The 19,213-nt window shown below is 37.8% G+C and overlaps 1 protein-coding gene across 4 annotated transcripts in view; it reads left to right on the forward strand.

Moving 5' to 3' along the window:
• Positions 1-17,870, forward strand: part of LOC106053682 (uncharacterized) — a 71,254-nt gene extending 53,384 nt beyond the window's left edge. For all 4 annotated transcript variants that reach the window (XM_056044411.1, XM_056044412.1, XM_056044409.1 and 1 more), the window contains exons 3-4: positions 13,382-13,512; positions 17,673-17,870. In XM_056044411.1, coding sequence (XP_055900386.1) covers positions 13,382-13,512; positions 17,673-17,752 — 211 coding nt within the window. In that variant the 3' untranslated portion in view covers positions 17,753-17,870. The remainder of the gene's footprint in view (positions 1-13,381; positions 13,513-17,672) is intronic.
• Positions 17,871-19,213: the final 1,343 nt, after the last annotated feature.

Here is a 19,213-nt window from a genome sequence, read left to right on the forward strand (position 1 = left end):
CCCACACACACACACTCAAACAAATATGTACATTGAAAGACACACAATCACTGTCACTCACACACACACACACACACACACACACTAGGCAGCGCGGGGCCTCGCATTCCGTGGACAATTACCCATGACATCCAGGAACAAGCTGACAGGAGCAAGGACATGACATTTGGCAGCTGTGTCCGAGACGGGGGTCAAGAGCAAGTGTTAAAAGGACCTTATGACGTCAGAAATCAGCCATTAGCGTAATGAAAGAAGCCATTCTACAACAGCTCCCCCGCGCTCTGCTCGTACAAGAAACGCCTTTGACGTTGTCCCTTTTTTTTCTACTCTTCACATTTCAAGGGGCGTAATCAATTTTTTTTTCATTCACATTTGTATGTTTCTATGGCTTTCTAGTGTTTTCAAGCCAGAACTAGGTTTGGAATATTTTTGTGCTGAATATTTATAAAATACTAGTCAAAAGAACCCGTCCTCAGGCTGGTTGGAGAGCATTTTATTGGCGCATACATTTATTGACAATCTAAATTATGCAATAGCTAGAAATGAACTTTCGCGCCCCGGGCAGACGAGCAAGGCTTAAATTTAAATAGTACCTTCAATTGAGAGTTTATATTGCGATGGTAAAAACACTAAGAAGAGAATTAGTAGTGCGGAAGATGCTTTAATACTGTATTAGTCCAAGTTATCTACTTTAAAGAGTTAATAGCAAGCAAAGCAGTAAAATACTCTTTAAAAAAACAAAGCTTATATTAGGGCAAGAACTACATATTTACAGCCATACAGATAAATGATGTAAGATTTATTTCCCTTAATTTTTATACCAACCAAAATTAATGAATTAACACAAATCAATTAATTCATTCTTTTTCATTGATCCACGTGTTTATACAAATTACTTTATCCTACTATTGATAGGCCTTATAGATTTCTATATTAATGAAAAAATACACAATTATTATATGATTAATTAAAATACTTCTCTTATCAATATTTCCGAATTATGCAAATTGGATATGAAAATTTTTTTTTACTATTTATAGATTTCACGCGGTGAACATATGCCATTCATTTAAGACTGACTTACTGACTTAATCCTGTGCACTCCCAGGGGAGCATAGGGCCACAACCACACCTCTCCACCGAACTCGGTTCTGAGCAGCTTTCTTCATCTGCTCCCATGTCATTCCAGTACCCTCAGCTTCACTGATGGCTGACCTCTTCCAGGTTTGCTTGGGTCTGCCCACTTTCCTCTTTCCTTGTAGGTTCCAGTCAAGTGCCTGCCTGGCAACATTGGTAGCTGGTTTTCGCAGGGTGTGTCCTATCCAGCTCCATTTTTGTTTTGTGATGTCTTGGGCTATGGGCTTTTGTCTAGTTCTCTCCCACAAATCGATAGAATTTATCTTTTCTGGCCACCTAATTCCTAATATCCTAATATCATTTAAGAAGTAATGGCTTTTTTTTTCTTTCTTTCATAAAAACAAATTATACTTTCGCAAATTTTAACATTCTGTCCCTTTCTCATCTAATAGCTGTAACACTGTCGTCTGCTTGCCTAACATCTGGACGTCAGGTTGGACGCCCACATAGTTATGCTGTGACCTGTCAGGATACAACAACGTTTGCTATAACATTACAGGACATGGGCCTTTCTATTCTCGTCTGCTGGAGACGATGCCCTAAAATAAAGCAGACGTATCATATTGTACTGGTACCTGTCACCTCATGATGTAATGACATTTAGCGCGAGTAGGTTAAAAATAGTTTTTTCGGATATTTCCGTCACCTGCGAATGTTTGTGAAACGATTGCATTAACTCTTTCTCTACGTAATTATTTACCACATTCTAGTGCAGGGGTTCTCAACCTGTGGGTCGCGATCCCCTTGGGGGGTCGATTGACGATTTGCCAGGGGTCGCCTAAGACCATCGAAGATATGGATTGTTTTTTGTCTATTCTTCTATTGCTGTGTGGGCGGGGGGTCGCAGCAGAGTGGGGGATTGTAAAAAGGTGTCTTCGAGCTTAAAAGGTTGAGAACTGCTGTTCAAGTGGAATTAACGTCGGTATCGTCTGTTAGGAGAGAAAGAGTTAATTTCAAAAACGTTAAGAAATTGAAATGCATTATGTTTTAACATGAGAGACATTTATCTGTGCGTTGTGAAAACCACATAAGAGACTCTGCCAGAAAACAAAACGCAATAAAGTACGATGCAAGGGAAGCCATTTTTAATACCTAGAAGTGCCCAAAGATGTCATTAAGTGACAGACTTGACATGTTTTTAAAAATGGCTAAAGATAAGCTTCTTTTTTCTCGTAGCTTTAATGATTGTATAATTTGGTGATGTTTTTTTTTTTATGACGGTTCAAACCCACGACGATCGAGTGACAGTCCTGAGCGATTACCACACGACTAGGCATCCATTCTTGAGGAGGCTGAGTGGTCAAGCGCGTGGCATCCGAACCGGGGGTCCCGGGTTCAATTCCTGGTGAGATTGGGATTTTGAATTTCGGGATCCTTAGGGCGCCTCAGTCCAGCCAGCTCTTTCAGGTACCTGATATTATTTGAAAACAAAACAACGTAAAGGTGGTTCGTCTTTGAGCTGGCCACCTGACACCCTCGTGGGCCACAGAAACAGATGAACCTTACATTAAAATGTTTGTTTGTAAAATGTTTTACATGTTTCGGATGTTCCTTCAGAGTTGAAGATAGTTTACTTCCTAGTCCAAACCTCCCGCAGGACGACGGGGGATGGGAGCGGGCAGGGTTTGAACCCTCGACCGTCGATAAATCCGAACGACAGTCCAGCGCGCAAACCGCACGACCAGGCAGCCATCCATCTTCCCTATAGATCGCAAGGTCTGAATGGGGAACTTTACTTTTATATTATTTGACCTGTTTGTCTGAGGTCAGTGGTTCCCAACTGTTGGCCATATAGTAATATACATTTCTACACCTAGGTCACGTGCAACCTTACAGCCAATAAAAATCCTAAGGCCCAATAAAAACCCCAACAGAAAATAAAACATATACTCTGTCTAGGCAAGTCAATACGGGTTTGACTTTCATTTACTTAGCTGGTGCACCAAAATTTCTGACAAAATATTATGTGAGAACTGTCTATCTAGGTCAATGACGTCAAATCACGTGACACGTGTGAGGTCATTGGCATGATGCCGGCTCGTTAATCAAGAAATTGTGAACAACAAAAAAAAGTTAAATGAGCTCGCCATTTTTCCCATGGCAGTGCGTAGACCACAAATCTGGTTTATTTAAAAGATATCATTCTCTCTGGCTTTTGTCCTGACGAAACAAATATTGATTTTTATTGACACTAATGACAATGACCGTATAGATTTCTGTTTGTGATTTTTTTTTCTTAATATAATCAGATAATTATTACTATATTGTGCTACTTTTTTTTATTTCTTCTAGTTTTTTACAATTCCTCTATTCAGCTCGCAATCTCTTTATGGAACCTGGAACCTGAATGGATACGGATCTCGAAAACGTCTTTAGCAACGATTTTCTTAAAAATTTGACAGTTCATGTATAGGCCTTTCCTTGGAAAAATGAATTACTAGCTTATTAGCCACATAGGGAAACCTGGTTTGACCGATATAATAAAAAAAAAACAAAAAACTATCAAAAGTTAATTTTTCTTGGTCTTTTGTATTTTGAACACACGTGCGACAACGGGTATTCCCGCATGTATTCTAAAAAAAAGTAAAAAAATAAAAAAAATATAGTGACATTTTCTGGGCTTCGTCTTAGGTACTAATTAAGTTTGTTAAGTCTGGATCTGTATCACCAAGCTAAAATATTTAATGCTTTCTATATTGTTGGCAATTTTTTTACACCAAAAAAAAATAAATTATATTACTCATTATAAAACTATTGCTGAGTTTTGTCAATATATATGTGTTTAATATTAGCGTTAAGCTCTTTTGAAGATATCAAGGACCAGCATCAGTTATAAAGCTGCCTATAACTTAGGAATCAGCTTGAAAAAAAACGACGGACTTAGGCTGAGTTTAAGTCTGTTAATTAACGAGCAAGAATCGATTACCAAATGGTTACCAGTGGGAGGTAATTAGTTTCCGTTTTGAAGGAACATCTGTATCTTATAAGATAAGTAACTTATTCTTGTTAACGAACGATCCCAGCGGAATTAATTTGGGGGTAGATTTCGTCACAATGGTCAACCTTGTGCTCGCAGTTTACAGTACATTATTTTGTGGATGGGCAATGGTATCGTCCAATGCAGTTAACATTTTAAGTGTATTATTTTACGTTTAAATTTTGGTGTTTATGTTTGGTCATATTTATATCTTTATATAAACAAAAAAGAGTTGTGAAAATGTTGCCATTGAAGTATAACATCCAGAACTCGAGCAGTTTCTTTTCAGTCCGATACCGGTGTTATCTTTTCCAAGTTCGTTTGCCTAAAATATCCCACTTGATGAACTGGTCTGAGAGGACAAAACTGATGTCTATTTATTCGGTAGATTTTTTCTGTGGGTTATTTCGACCCGAGTGACTAGTTTGTTACGAGGTCAACGTGCGTGGGTTTTTTTAGTTCGATCTTGAGCCATTGATTCTATCTTTAATCATCGATAAATTTTATTCACGAGAAACATTAGAATGATTTAGTAATTTGATGTCTTTAACAAAATATGTTAATTTGAAAGATAAAGATAAGCTAAAATGTGACTTGCAATCAAATATGTTTTAATTTCTGTCGACCTCTGAAGTATTATTGATTATCATGGCTGGACCGCTTTCTTTTTAAATATTTAAACATTTCACAGTAAAACAATAAAAAAAGGATGAAAATGCTCCTTCTGCACTAGTGCCATTAGAGAATGAACGGGTTGCCTGAGTCAGCCACGAAAACCAACGACTTATCAGATGTTAAGTCATTGCATGGCTAGATTATTTTCTTTTTTTGAAGTAACGTCTGTAATATAATAGATAAAATTGAAGAAATTTAATTTATATCGGTTCATGTGTGTATTAGACACAGCATGAAAAAAAATGTTTATATCATAGATCAGATTTAACAAATGCTTTCCATGTTCAGTAAGCTTCACTAGTGCCATTAGAGAATGGAATGGGTTGCCTGAGTCAGACACGAAAACCAACTACTTAGCAGATGTTAAGACTAGATTGACACATGTGTACGAAGTAATTATCCTCTTTTTTTGAAGTCACGTCTGTACTATAATAGATAAGATTAGAGTAATTTAGGTTACACATTTAGGTTATAGAGTTCGCTCGTGTACTAGACATAATGTTTATATTATAAATCAGATTTAACAAATGCGTTCCATGTTCAGTAAGGTGCCAAAACGTTTTTGTTACATGATCTTCCTCTGGTTTTGACATATTGTCTTGTTAGATCCTGAAATAAATGTATCAATGTACAGGATTTTATTCAAATTAATTATCTTAGGAAATACAAAAAAAAAGTATGATTTATACTCAAAATCAATCTTTCACGTTCACCTGTTATTTACCATGCTATAATTGTCTCCCCTGATATTTCAAATCTAAAAAAAGACTGACAGACTTGAGTCCAGATTTAGTTTCATATTATGGCAATCAGGCGTGATTAGAATTTGCTATTGTAAGAGTTTGGCCATGTTTTGTTTGTGTCAGAGTGAGTGACATGACAGGATGGGATGTCATCACATGACACTGTCTCATTAGTGGCCCGAAAATTCATAATCCCTAACCCCCCTCGTAAATGTGTTGACCTGTGGCATTACCATCACACCTTGATGTGACTGTCCAGGGGCTTTCATCACTCCTACCTCGTATTCCAGATGAACTGTACATTCTAGCTTGGTCTCTACAAATAAAAAAAAACGCTAATAACAGTAGGGATGTTTGGCTGAGTACTCTGTACCACTTACTCGATTTCGAGCCCCGACTCTTGTTGGATTTAATAGTGAAACAACATTGTAGACTACTCGAGTATAAAAATGTAATAACTATTAGTGTAACCTGGTAATATTAAGGCGTCTGGTTTTGCTATTATTATGATTGACCTTATTCTGACATTTTAACGATTCTATCTTCTGCTGTCAATAAAATATGTATATGTAATAAAATATCTTATGTATATTATCCGATCTGATTTTCTGTTATTGTTGTCCTATCTCCTTTTTTCAATATGTCTCTAAAAAAGACTGTATGTTTCTTTCATATTTTAAAAATGTAATTGTCGCCCTTTACCATCGCCTAGTCTTCAGTATCGCAAGAGAAAATAGTTATTTAAATTTTTTATTTGTTTTTTTGGGTAGCGAAGTGCATGGGCATGGGAGTAAATGTGTGCATGTGCGTGCGTGTGTGGGTGTGTGTTTCCCTGTTTGAATTCATTAAGCAATCTTTTCATGTTATTGTCTCTGTTGTTTAAAGAAGTCTGACTGTGTCATTTAACAGTGACAATGGGAAAGTCTGCGTCCATTGAAGTAAGCGATGACTGGTCCCAGGTGAAGGGGCTGGCTTTTATAGTCTCTGTTCTCTTCTGCGGGTTTCAAGCTCATTAAATGTTAGTTGACTTTGTTTCAGTCATTTGACTTTGTTTCAGTCATTTGACTTTGTTACAGTTTTTCAGTACGCAAAGTTTAAACATCAATCTAAGACAGTGTTTCCCAAGCTTTTTTCTGTCACGGAACTTTTCGTACATTCTGAATATTTAGCGGAACACTTTGCTTAGTTTTTTTAGAGAGATTAATTCACGTGGTGGCCTACTAGTTAATTATTCCAGTATTTTGCGGAACACCTATTCAAGTTTGGGAGACACTGATCTAAGATGTTAGAGGATGGACTTTTAAAAAAATATGAACGTTAATGAAAAAAAGGTTAGAGTTCAATGTCATAGGTCATAGGTCAAACATTTTCCTCTAATTCATCTCTGCCTGTGGTCTCGTCTTGTGCTAGGCCACCAGCTAGCTTTCCCCAGGTGTCTCGGTTCTGTCCCCACGTTTTGGCCATCTGCCTGGCATCTGAAGACAAATCCTCGTATTTCTGGGTCATTCCCCTTTTCCTCTTTCCTTGGTGGCTTCCAGGTGAAGCATGTCTTGTGATGTTGGATGCTTGCTTGCGAAAAGTGTGGCGTATATATGTAGTGCACCTTTAAGCAGGACCGTATATATGTAGTGCACCTTTAAGCAGGACCGTATATATGTAGTGCACCTTTAAGCAGGACCGTATATATGTAGTGCACCTTTAAGCAGGACCGTATATATGTAGTGAACCTTTAAGCAGGACCGTATATATGTAGTGCACCTATAAGCAGGACCGTATATATGTAAACTAGATAAGGCTCTAAGCTATTTAAGATATGGGGCTCCTTTTAATCAGTGCGATTTACCCCTTTGAAATTAATTGAAAGTATTCCTGGAACAACTTTAGTTGGCATCTGGTCAGTGGGGGCCGTAAGATATACCTTGTGTTGCCTGTCGATAAATCCAGCACTACCCCTTATATTATTATACACTTAAAGCAAATCTCTTGTTTCTCTTATCTTATCTATTACACCAGAGGAGAACATAATTGTTTCATGTGTCAATAAAGTCTTGCATGTTAATTAGTGACACTCTCCTAAGTCTTTAGTTTTCCTGGCTGATTCATGCAATTCATTCCATTCTTAAATGGCGCTAGTGAAGAAGGAGCACTTGTTCGAATTTGTTCTTGCCTATGGAATAAGAAATGTGCCTCCATCTTTGAGTCTTTCTGAGTATTTAATTACGATTTATTTTTCTATTTGTAAATTATGGGTTCTGTGTTCAGTGTGTTATAGCTACGTTGCTTTTTATTTTTCTGTCCTGGGGTGTCTCTATATTTAGTGTTTTTATTCATGGTTTTACGATATAATCAAATGTGAATAATCGTTTGTTATAAATCTCGCAGCTCTACTTTGTGTTTTTTTTCTAGTTCCTTTATGTATTTTTGAGTTTGCGGGTTTTTATAACTCAGCATACTCTTTGTACTTCTAACTCAAGAATTTCTTTTTTTTTTTTTTTTACAAAGAGAAACCAAAAAAAAAAGTTTTGTAATGTGTCTGTGTGTGTCTTCGCAGTGTATCAGTGTTTGTGTGTGTTAATATTTGACACTTCATCACTTGTGAATAAATAAACCGACACTTGATTATAGATTTTATCGTGTCAACAAATTTAAATTGTGACCTGTCCATCTCCTGATTCAACAGACCGTGGCAAAACTCATTTTTAAGGCGACAGTGAAACGGGTGAATAGGTCACTCGTTAGACTCGAAGACAAAAAAAAAAAGGAAGGTCCTCTCTGCAATCAGCGGCAACAATCACGCATGCTAATGTGCCAGGGAGGCCGAGTATTCTCCCCCTTTCTCGTCGTTTCTCGCTGAAACATTTTTTTTTTTTCAAGTTCTACAACTTCCGGAACTTTGCCACCATTAGGCGGAAGTACTACATAAAATATTTTTTGACAGGCTAGTTCAACCAAAATTAATTTATTGATACGATTAAAATGATGTGAACGTCTTTGGTATTTTGGCTCGTAAAATTAGTCTTGATTTATAGTTTATGAGATTGAGGTCGCTTTAAAAAGTTATGTTATTGCTGCTGTTGTTTTCAATTGATAGGACTTTAACCTTGCTAAAGTAAATCTCTTAGACATTGGACCACTTCAAAGTTTATACTTTCTAAAGATGTCGAAATGAAATTGGCTTCACATTCAAATTTGTCTTTCTTTCTCCAGACATCTCGGTGCTGTCCCCAAGTATCTGCTTGGCATCTGAAATTCTAAATTCAAATCCTCGTATTTCTGGGTCATCCCCACTTTCCTCTTTCCTTGGTGGGTTCCAGTTGAAGCATGTCTTGTGATGTTGGATTGCGAAACGTGTGGCTTATATATGTTGTGCTCCCTTAAGCAGGACCGTATGTAAGCTTGATAAGGCTTTAAGCTATTTGCGAGAAGATAATTATTTCCTACGTATTTCATGCGTCTATCTAGTCATACATGATAATCAGTAGCTTAAGCTTCCAATGAGGAAGTGCTACAAAGAGCAGGGTACCAGGACATGCGCTCTGTTATCAGCAGCAGACGCCTTGGCTGGCTAGGCCACGTTCATAGAATGCAAGTAGGTCGACTTCCACAAGACATTCTGTATGGCGATCTAATAGAAGGCAGGAGAGCCACTGGTCGCCCACTTTTACGTTATACGGATGTATGCAAACGCGACATGAAGCTCTTCAAACTCGACACTAGCAGCTGGGAAAAAGTGGCACTGGATAGATCCAGATGGAGAGCGAGCATAAAGGAAGGGTCCCGGATTGCAGATGACATACACAACAGAAGCAGAAAGAAGGGTGAAAATGCAACGGCGCCTGGTGATTATATATGCCCAACCTGCGATCGCAGCTGTGTATCAAGGATTGGCCTCTTTAGTCACACAAGAAGTTGCAAAGGGAAAAGATCTTCTCTCGAGTCGTAAATGCCACAGAAACTCGTTTATTTTCAAATTCATATTCAAATGGTTCACTTCATTTGTGTTTTTATTTTGGCTATTCTTAAATTTTTGGACCTAAATTTTCCTGAACTTTTCTCTTGGCATCAAATTTTCTCTACGCTCAAAAATTTTTTATGCACTTTTCTTGTCATTGAATTCTCTTTCTTATTGCCTTTTTCTTTCTTTTTTCTTTTTCTTTCTTTTTTCTTTTTCTTTCTTTTTTTCTTTTTCTTTCTTTTTTCTTTTTCTTTTTCTTTAAAATTTATTCCTTCATTTTTTTTTCCTTTTTTAAATTCTTTTTCTTTCTGTTTTTGTTTTTTGTTTCGTTTCTTTGTCTCGTTGTCTTTGTCTTAATCTCGTCTAAATTTTATTCGCTTAATACAAAGACAGATAATTTTCTTGGCAGACTATCCCAAGGATGGACTATCCTAAGGGCAAAAAAAAATAAAATCCTAAAGGCAGACAATGATTCCCGAACAAATACAAAATATCAGTAGCCTAATAGATCTAATACGCCTTCCTCTCTCTCCCCCCCCCCCACCACCTTTGTGTGTCATTCCCCCCCCCCTGGCTTAGCTACCTACTACCATAAAAGGAGAGACCACGTCAGACTACCAACTCACGTATTTAGTAGGAAAAGGGGGTGAAGGGCGGTGGTGCTTGACCAGGGAACAGACCACTGATGACGAAATAACAACAGATCTTATTGATTGATTGATCCTGCTCTGATCCAGTGAGCGTGTCTTCCCGACACGTAAAGTATTATAACATTTCTTGCACCTCCCACGAGAAATTCAAGTTGAAGCATCTAGATGTGACGTGGGCCGGGTCGGTAATCCGTAGATAAACATCTTTTGGTCACTCTGGCGAAGAATATTCCTCTCCTCTTTCGGCATTCATATTTTTTTTCTGATTATTGTTATTAAAATAATTCATATTGATAACAATGCGACGTTGGTCTAAACTTTTGAATAATGGTCAGATATCGATCCTTATTTTGTTATATTGTCATTATGAATGTTGTGGTCGAGAGGTAGAGCTTGCGAACATTTAATACATTTTGTACATGTATTATTCCAATTCTTTTTGGAGAAAGAGAAATAGAATAGGCTTACATATAGAAAAGAATGCCGGACCAAAATACGATACACCTACTTATCAGAAACCAATTTTGACAAAAGTGCAATAGATCTACATATAGAAAAACCTACTGGACTAGAATATAATAGATCTACATATAGAAAAACCTACTGGACTACAGCATAATAGACCTACATATAGAAAAACCTACTGGACTAGAGTATAATAGACCTACATATAGAAAAACCTACTGGACTACAGTATAATAGACCTACATATAGAAAAACCTACTGGACTAGAGTATAATAGACCTACATATAGAAAAACCTACTGGACTAGAGTACAATAGACCTACAAATAGAAAAACCTACTGGACTACAGTATAATAGACCTACAAATAGAAAAACCTACTGGACTACAGTATAATAGACCTACAAATAGAAAAACCTACTGGACTACAGTATAATAGACCTACATATAGAAAAACCTACTGGACTACAGTATAATAGACCTACATATAGAAAAACCTACTGGACTACAGTATAATAGACCTACATATAGAAAAACCTACTGGACTACAGTATAATAGACCTACATATAGAACAACCTACTGGACTACAGTATAATAGATCTACATATAGAAAAACCTACTGGACTACAGTATAATAGACCTACATATAGAACAACCTACTGGACTACAGTATAATAGACCTACATATAGAAAAACCTACTGGACTACAGTATAATAGACCTACATATAGAAAAACCTACTGGACTAGAGTATAATAGACCTACATATAGAAAAACCTACTGGACTACACGATGTTTTTGAACCCCGAGACCATCATTTAACAAAAGAAAAGTATGCACTATTTGTCAAGATTCATCGTAGTCCGACCTTATCACCAACTTCCTGACTCCTCACACCAGCGTAGGAGCATTTCAGCCTGGTTAGTCGACAATACCCAAGATATAAGTTGACCGAAATCCTTTTTTCTGTATACTGTCACTTAGTTTGTTGTTAGCCGATTAGCGTCTTTGGCTTTAACGTCTTCTTATCTTATCTTATAAAATACAGACGTTACTTCAAGGCCCTGTGTTTTTGTTTTTTTTTTGTTTCTGCAGAATTTCCATTTTGTATGTCTGTTTTTTTCTCTTCTACAATTGTTCACCCTTTCAGAAATGAATCTGTTTTTTTGTTGATTTTTTTCAAGTTTTTTTTTAATGTACAAAAAAGTATTTTTAAAATTCCCAAGAAAACCCAAGATATTTCTTCCTCTGCTGTTTCATCTTCAGAGTGTCCTCAGATGACGTCACATAAAACACCTTACGTCTGCCCGTGTCATACTTCCGGGAAACCTTTCTGTGTGGGAGAGGGGCGGGTGAAGGGGGGTGGGGTAGGGAGGGGACTGGAGAGAAAGGGTAAAAGGGGGGGGGGACTAAAAGCCCTTAAAGCCACGCATAGCCTTTAACGTGTAGGGAAACTATCGGCACGTTTCTCGTCCAGGGAATGTCAGACACCAAACGAACGTTCCAGGACTGAGGAGCGAGCTCGGCGCGCGGGAACAACAGAGCTACGGAAACCCTGGCTAATTCTGCTAATTTGTAGTTCCAACTAATGCTACAACAATGCTAATTTTTCTGAAGCAAAAAAAAAAAAAAAATTGTAATACAAATTGCTAAGGGCGGTAATTGCCTTGGAGCAATATTGAACGTTTCAAACGCGTTACCTTCCCTTTTCTTTTATAGTACACGTAGGCCTGTCACAATAATTGTACATCGATGCATTTATGTATAACGCAGGACACCTACTTTCGTTTGTGTATTAGATACATATAAGTTCAATACAATAATTGTGATCATAGATATAACAACACCATAAAAAAACCTATTGCGTATCATACCGTTTGAAATATTATAAGGATTATGGCTAATATTTAATACTCACATTTGATTCTAATTTGGCATTTAGTAAAACTATCTTACAATATCCACGCTGATATGTGATGGTTGTCACCTAATAGTTAAAGCACATATTGAAAGAGTTTTTCAAAACTTAGCCAGTAGGTTCAAATCCCTGCATTAATTTCGCTTGTAACTATTGGGTTGTTTATTTCTACCCTATCTATGTGTTATTCAATGGTTTTGTGTGTGTGTGTTGTTGTTGTTGTTTTTTTTTTTTGAGTTTTTCATATAAGACGTTCTTAACCTCTAAAAAAAATGTTCATTTTTGAGTCTCAAAGAAAATCGGAACACTTACGATATCTGGTTATGGCTTCTTGTCTACAAAACATGCGTCATCTGTGTGTCTCAAAGAAAATCGGAACACTTACGGATATATTGTTGGGGTTAGGTTATGTTAAACCCTACATAACATGGAAAGTACAGTGGAGCCAAAAAATAAAACTAACATTTTCAAGCTATGGTTTAAAAAAAAAAAACAATCATTGTACAAATTTGTTAATCTCAATGAGTTTCTCAACTTTTCCGACCTGAAATTCATCTAAATTCCGACAAGTTACTTGTTAAATTATCAAAAACGTATGGCCGAGTCTTGTGAATCTAAGCAATGTTGACCTTAATATGCATTTTTGTTAGAAACTTTAAGTGACTGATATTTTTGACTTATGGGCCGGATGTGGCCCCAATGCCGTAATTTGTGCATCACTGACGTTGCTTAATGGGCCGGATGTTGCCCACAGGCCGTAGTTTGTGCATCACTACCGTTTCTAAATATTTTTGTCTTGTTCTACTATACCTATGCATTCTGTGTGTAAGTATTTACTGTAATCATTGTTGTATTTGTTTCAGAAAAGAGCCGAAAAGACAATGTTCCGGGTTCGCTTGTGTCTACACACATTTATCACACACCGGTAAATCAAAGCAAGCGAAGCTAAGAGAGTATCTCAGAGCATGTACAATGGATCCCGATTGTTCCTTAGGTGAGTAGTTTCTATAGACAAAACATTTTGTTGTTTTTTTCACTTTTAATGTGACCGGAATGGTTCGTTATGTGAGCTCTTAGAGCTAAATGATATATAGTTTTGAGCATCTTGTCTGTGGCTGTCTGGTCTTGGGAGGATGTTTAGTCTGGGATGTAATTATCTTCACAATTGAAGAAACATCAGAAACATATACATCAAAACAAGACTCGTTCATTATGTGAGTAAAAGTAAAGTAAAGCCCCCCTTTCAGGCCGTGCAATCTATAGAGCAGATAATGTTGAGGTCATCTGTTTCTTAGGCCAACGGTTAACGAGCAGGGTGTCGTGTGGCCATCACAATGACAAACCGCCTTTACTTTATCCAAACTTAATTAAGGTACCCATTAGAGTCTGGTGGAAGCGCCCGAAAAATTCCAGAATTTCAAAATCCCAGCCTCATCGAGATTCGAACCCAGGACCCCCCAGGTTCGGAAGCCAAGCGCTTAACCACTAAGCCACCCCCTCTCCCCCCAATTATGTGTGTACTTATGTCTAAAATACAACTGGATTGATTGACTCCCTGTCGTGTCGGATGAGGTCACATCCAGTTCTGCTCAATCAGACATTTAAAGTCTGAACAATATTTAATTATTTTGTCCATGACGAATGTCTTGCAATCTCTTATTTAATTCTACGCTCTTGTTACAAGATAATGAGACTAGAGGCGCAGCCTCAACTTTCGCTTTACGAGGTCAGAATGGCAGTAAATTGAAAAAAAATGTCTTCCATTGTTTCGAAATAATGTTTGTTTTAAGAGGAAAAAAAATAGAAGGAAGTGTAAATAAAAAACAAAAATAATAAGAGAATGAAAGAAGAGGAGGCTGTAATATGTTTATAAGATAAGAGACTAAAAAAAAAAGAGAAAGACCTAGAAGGAGAGAACAAGTTAACGGAAAAGCTGACTGAACTAATTGGGTTCGAGTCTTGGTTAAGACTCGGAATATACATTTCAGAATTTGTAGCACACACAGGAGTTATCTTATCTTATCTTATCTTTTAAAATACAGACGTTACTTCTATGAAGTGATTACGTCACGCGTGTCCCTAGATCAATCTAGTCATGCTTGTTAATCAATGACTTAAATTCTGCCAAGACATATTTTCCTGTCTGACTCCTGCAACCCATTCCATGCTCTGATAGAACTAGGGAAGAGCTGTAATGATGAAATAAAATGTGTTGAAGAAAGTAAAGGCAGTTAGTCGTTGTGCTGGCCACGTGACGCCCTCGTTAACCGTCAGCCACAGAAACAGATGACATTTACATCTTCTGTCCTATAGGTCGCAAGGTCTGAAAGGAATACTTAACTTTTACTATAATAACAAGGCTTGTCTTCGAGTCCGAAGATCAGTGAGGAATGCAGTATTTCCCGTGGCTGCGCAGCCCCCAACTGCGACCTACATATTTTGCCACTCCCAGTGCAAGCATAACCATTGTCCACAGGTGGTCGATTTAGATTTTCCTTTCGGCGTCTGTGTCTGTCCTCGGCAGCGGATTTTCTTTTGGTCTCAAATGTGGATAAGTGTTGCATGAAAATGGCATGCATTCCCATTTTAATTCTATTTGAAATGGAACATTTTTTGATAAAAAAAAAAGAAGAATGTTATTGAAGTAATCTTATCTTATCTTATCATGACGTGGTTGCACGAAATGATGAAAAAATCTCCTCTGATGATGCACGAAATGTTACAAAATAGAGTGGACACAAAAACTACCTAAAGTAATTAAGAGAGCATCGTTTAACTCTTTCTTCTCCTAACTGACGATACCGGCGTTGATTCCACCAGAATGTGGTAAATAATTACGGAGAGAAAGAGTTAAGAACAAGTGCTTTCCCCCCCCCCCCCCCCCAATTAGTCGCTAAATAAGCGCTGTATGTGTTTAGAGAATTTCGCTAGCGATGAATATAAAGTCTTCCACACAACTTTTTTTTTTTTTTTTTGTAATTCCGAAGAACACGACCTTTACAATACACATTGTTCAAGGCGGCCTGATAAAAAATGTAAATCCAATATTAAAGTGGGATTTCCGGAAAGAAGTGAACGCTCTTAATTATACTGAATCATTAATAATGCGTGCCGTCGTCTTCTAAATACATGTTTCAGTAATGTCAGAGGGGAAGGAATGTTGTTGTTGTTGTTGTTGTTGGTGGTGGTGGTGGTGTATCTGATCATTATACGAAACATTCCGGTTGCTGACACGGATGTACCAGCAGAGACATTTACCACTTCTTGGTGATTAGGCAACAGAATTTGCTCTAGAGTAATCTAGATGTTTCTTCAGATTTGAAGAGTCTTACATCGTAACCCAAGCCTCTTGCAGGACGATAGGGGATGGCGGTGGGAAGGGGGGAGGGTTCGAACCCAGGACTATCGTAACTGTTGAACAACCGTCCGGAGCACATACCACACGAACAGGCAGCCATTGAGTTTTGAAAATTTTTAGATTGTGTCTGCTTGTTATTATTTGTAGTGGTTCTCTATATCGTCTATACAAATTACGCAATCCATAAAGGCTGTCACGTGATACGTAATTTTCATTGTTCTATCAATATTATCACGTGGCTAAATGTTGTTTGTTTACGATTGGTGAACGAGGTCCATTATTTTCACGTAACAAGGAAGACCGAGCCGCAACCTACATATGTTGCCGTAACTGATGTAGACACAACTTTTTTTATCCGCCTGTATTCTCTTTTCGACGTCTGCCGCCTTTCTTCGGCATGGGCTTTTCTCCGGGCGCCACTACCAACGGTTAAACGATTTACCGCCCCGTGTTGTTAGCCCCCGCTGCGTGTAGTAGTATTTCATTTTTCAATTTACAGAATCAATTAAAAGAGGAAAGCGGCGCCCTGGCGATGATCTACGCATAAACCCAGTCACGTGACACATCTTTTTTTTTTTTGCTTTTATTTTTTTCCCGCGTATACCAGATCATAGTAGGAAAAGGGGGGCGGGGGGATGTCAGAAAGAAGGGAATCATGAATAAAGAAGAGGGAAGGGCGTATAAAAAGAAAAAAAAAGGAGGGGGGGGGGGAGTCTGGTGATATGAAATTAGTTGCTCCTCAGTCCATAGATAAGAAAATGTAAATTTAATCTTCGAAAGGGGCTGGGGGGGGGACCTTCTGTTCATCTATTCATGTCACATCTGTCGTCTTTTTTTAAACGTATACATTGGTTGGCTTCAAACTACTCAGCTTTTATTGTGTGCGTGCGTGGGAGTGTGTGTGGTGATGTCATTGAGATATAAATAGACGATGTTCAAATTAAACTCAGCCATCCAATTGGCTCAGTGACATAATCACGTGGTCTTCGCACTGTTGTTGACATGGATTGTTACCCACAAGATGGCGGAATTAAAATTTGCTAAAAAAAAAATAATTTAGTAGCGCATATTGATTTGAAGGTTTGAAAAATGCAAAATGTATTTTACTAGGAAGGCTGCCTGGTCGTGTGGGACGCGCTCTGGACTGTCGTTCGATGGTCTCCATGATCCCGGGTTCGAGCCTTATCAGGGCCGAGACTAGGCTTCTGAAGGAACACCCGAAACATGTAAAAGAAAAATAATTAAGCCATGTGTCTTAGAGACCTTAGAGCCATGTGTCTTTGAGTGTTTTCAGTTGTGGTCTACCCTAGACCCAACCCACAAATTCCGTTTAGTTTTATTTTAATACAAGTTAGTATTTACTATAAACAAAAAAAAAAGACAAAGAGTTTTAAAAAATTAAGATGGATCAGAATATTTGGGGTGGGGAGGTAGCTGATCTCTCTCTATATATATATGTAACACTTAAAATAAGACTTTAGTAGAGAAAAGAAATATGGGGTTTTATTCATAATCATGAACATTTCTTTTTGTATGATATCGCCAAATTGACAATGCCCAGATAGTTTATAACTATACAAACTGTAAATGCTTTTCTCTAAGCCCAAGTTTATGTTACAGAGTTAAGCTTTATTCGTGTGTGGTAGTTGTTATCTTTTGAAATGAAATAATATGTACTATATCGTTGTGCATAGTATCAATGTACATAAATATTAATCTTTTTAAACTTAAAATTGGTTTCATTCCATGTGAATGTCTTGATTACTCAAGTTTTACTTTTACTTTTTATTCTCCAGGTAGAAGACGGCGAAGTATAGAGTCCAGGTCAGGGTCAAGTCTTTTATCCAAGTTGCTATTGCGGCGCGGACCGTCTTAACGCCGGCCCCGCTCACGGCGCCATCTCAAAAGGTTCTGGGGTCACGTCAATACCAATGACGTCTATGTCGCGGTGCTGTTGCTTTACCACCAAATAAACAACACCAAGTTATTCTCTAGTGTCATGAGTTTGTTGTTGCTGTTGCTGTTGTTGTTGTTGCTGTTGTTGTTTTAATTTATATTTTGCGTTGTAAATGTCTTGGTTGATGCTTGTAACGCATCCTAAGTAGTTTGTATACAAATTATTTGTTGAAAAATAAAAGTATTAGTTAAAACTTGATTTCGTTAAGTGGGTGAACTCGGCGGCCTTACACGAGACCATGGCTGAGTGTTATATAACGGTAATATAACCTAAAATATATTAAGAACTTTCAAAGTAATTGGTCTAGATGCCGGAAGACTTTAGAAATATTGAGAATTAATTACTTATTTTAGGGAAAATATATACTTTTGCAATTCACCTTACTGTATTTCAGCCCATGGTGTGTCAGTACGGTACATTATTAAAAAGGGTGAAAGAGACTTCGCATATTTTTTGGATGGTCTGATGATGACAAAACAATCTCAACATAGCGGGAGCACCAGGCTAGAGGCTGTTTAGTTTTATTTTAATACAACTTAGTATTCAGTATAAACAACAACAAAAAAAAAGACAGTGTCTCGGATATAAACATCAAACTTATAAAGATAAATCCTAATCTAGAATCTTGCAAAGACCACAGGAAGTGGGAAGAACATGATCCTAGGCTCAATCTCCCTGATCTAACAAGATGATGTTTGCTGGGCTCTAACAAGATGATGTTTGCTGGGCTCTAACAAGATGATGTTTGATGGGCTCTAACAAGATGATGTTTGCTGGGCTCTAACAAGATGATTTTTGCTGGGTCCTAACAAGATGATGTTTGCTGGACTCTAACAAGATGATGTTTGCTAGGCTCTAACAAGATGATGTTTGCTGGGCTCTAACAAGATGATGTTTGCTGGGCTCTAACAAGATGATGTTTGCTGGACTCTGACAAGATGATGTTTGCTGGGCTCTAACAAGATGATGTTTGCTGGGCTCTAACAAGATGAAGTTTGCTGGGCTCTAACAAGATGATGTTTGCTGGGCTCTGACAAGATGATGTTTGATGGGCTCTAAAAAGATGATGTTTGCTGGGCTCTAACAAGATTATGTTTGCTGGGCTCTAACAAGATGATGTTTGATGGGCTCTAACAAGATGATTTTTGCTGGGTCCTAACAAGATGATGTTTGCTGGACTCTAACAAGATGATGTTTGCTAGGCTCTAACAAGATGATGTTTGCTGGGCTCTAACAAGATGATGTTTGCTGGGCTCTAACAAGATGATGTTTGCTGGACTCTGACAAGATGATGTTTGCTGGGCTCTAACAAGATGATGTTTGCTGGGCTCTAACAAGATGAAGTTTGCTGGGCTCTAACAAGATGATGTTTGCTGGGCT

Source organism: Biomphalaria glabrata, chromosome 10 (genome assembly GCF_947242115.1).
Source record: "Biomphalaria glabrata chromosome 10, xgBioGlab47.1, whole genome shotgun sequence".
NCBI classification, from domain to species: domain Eukaryota; kingdom Metazoa; phylum Mollusca; class Gastropoda; family Planorbidae; genus Biomphalaria; species Biomphalaria glabrata.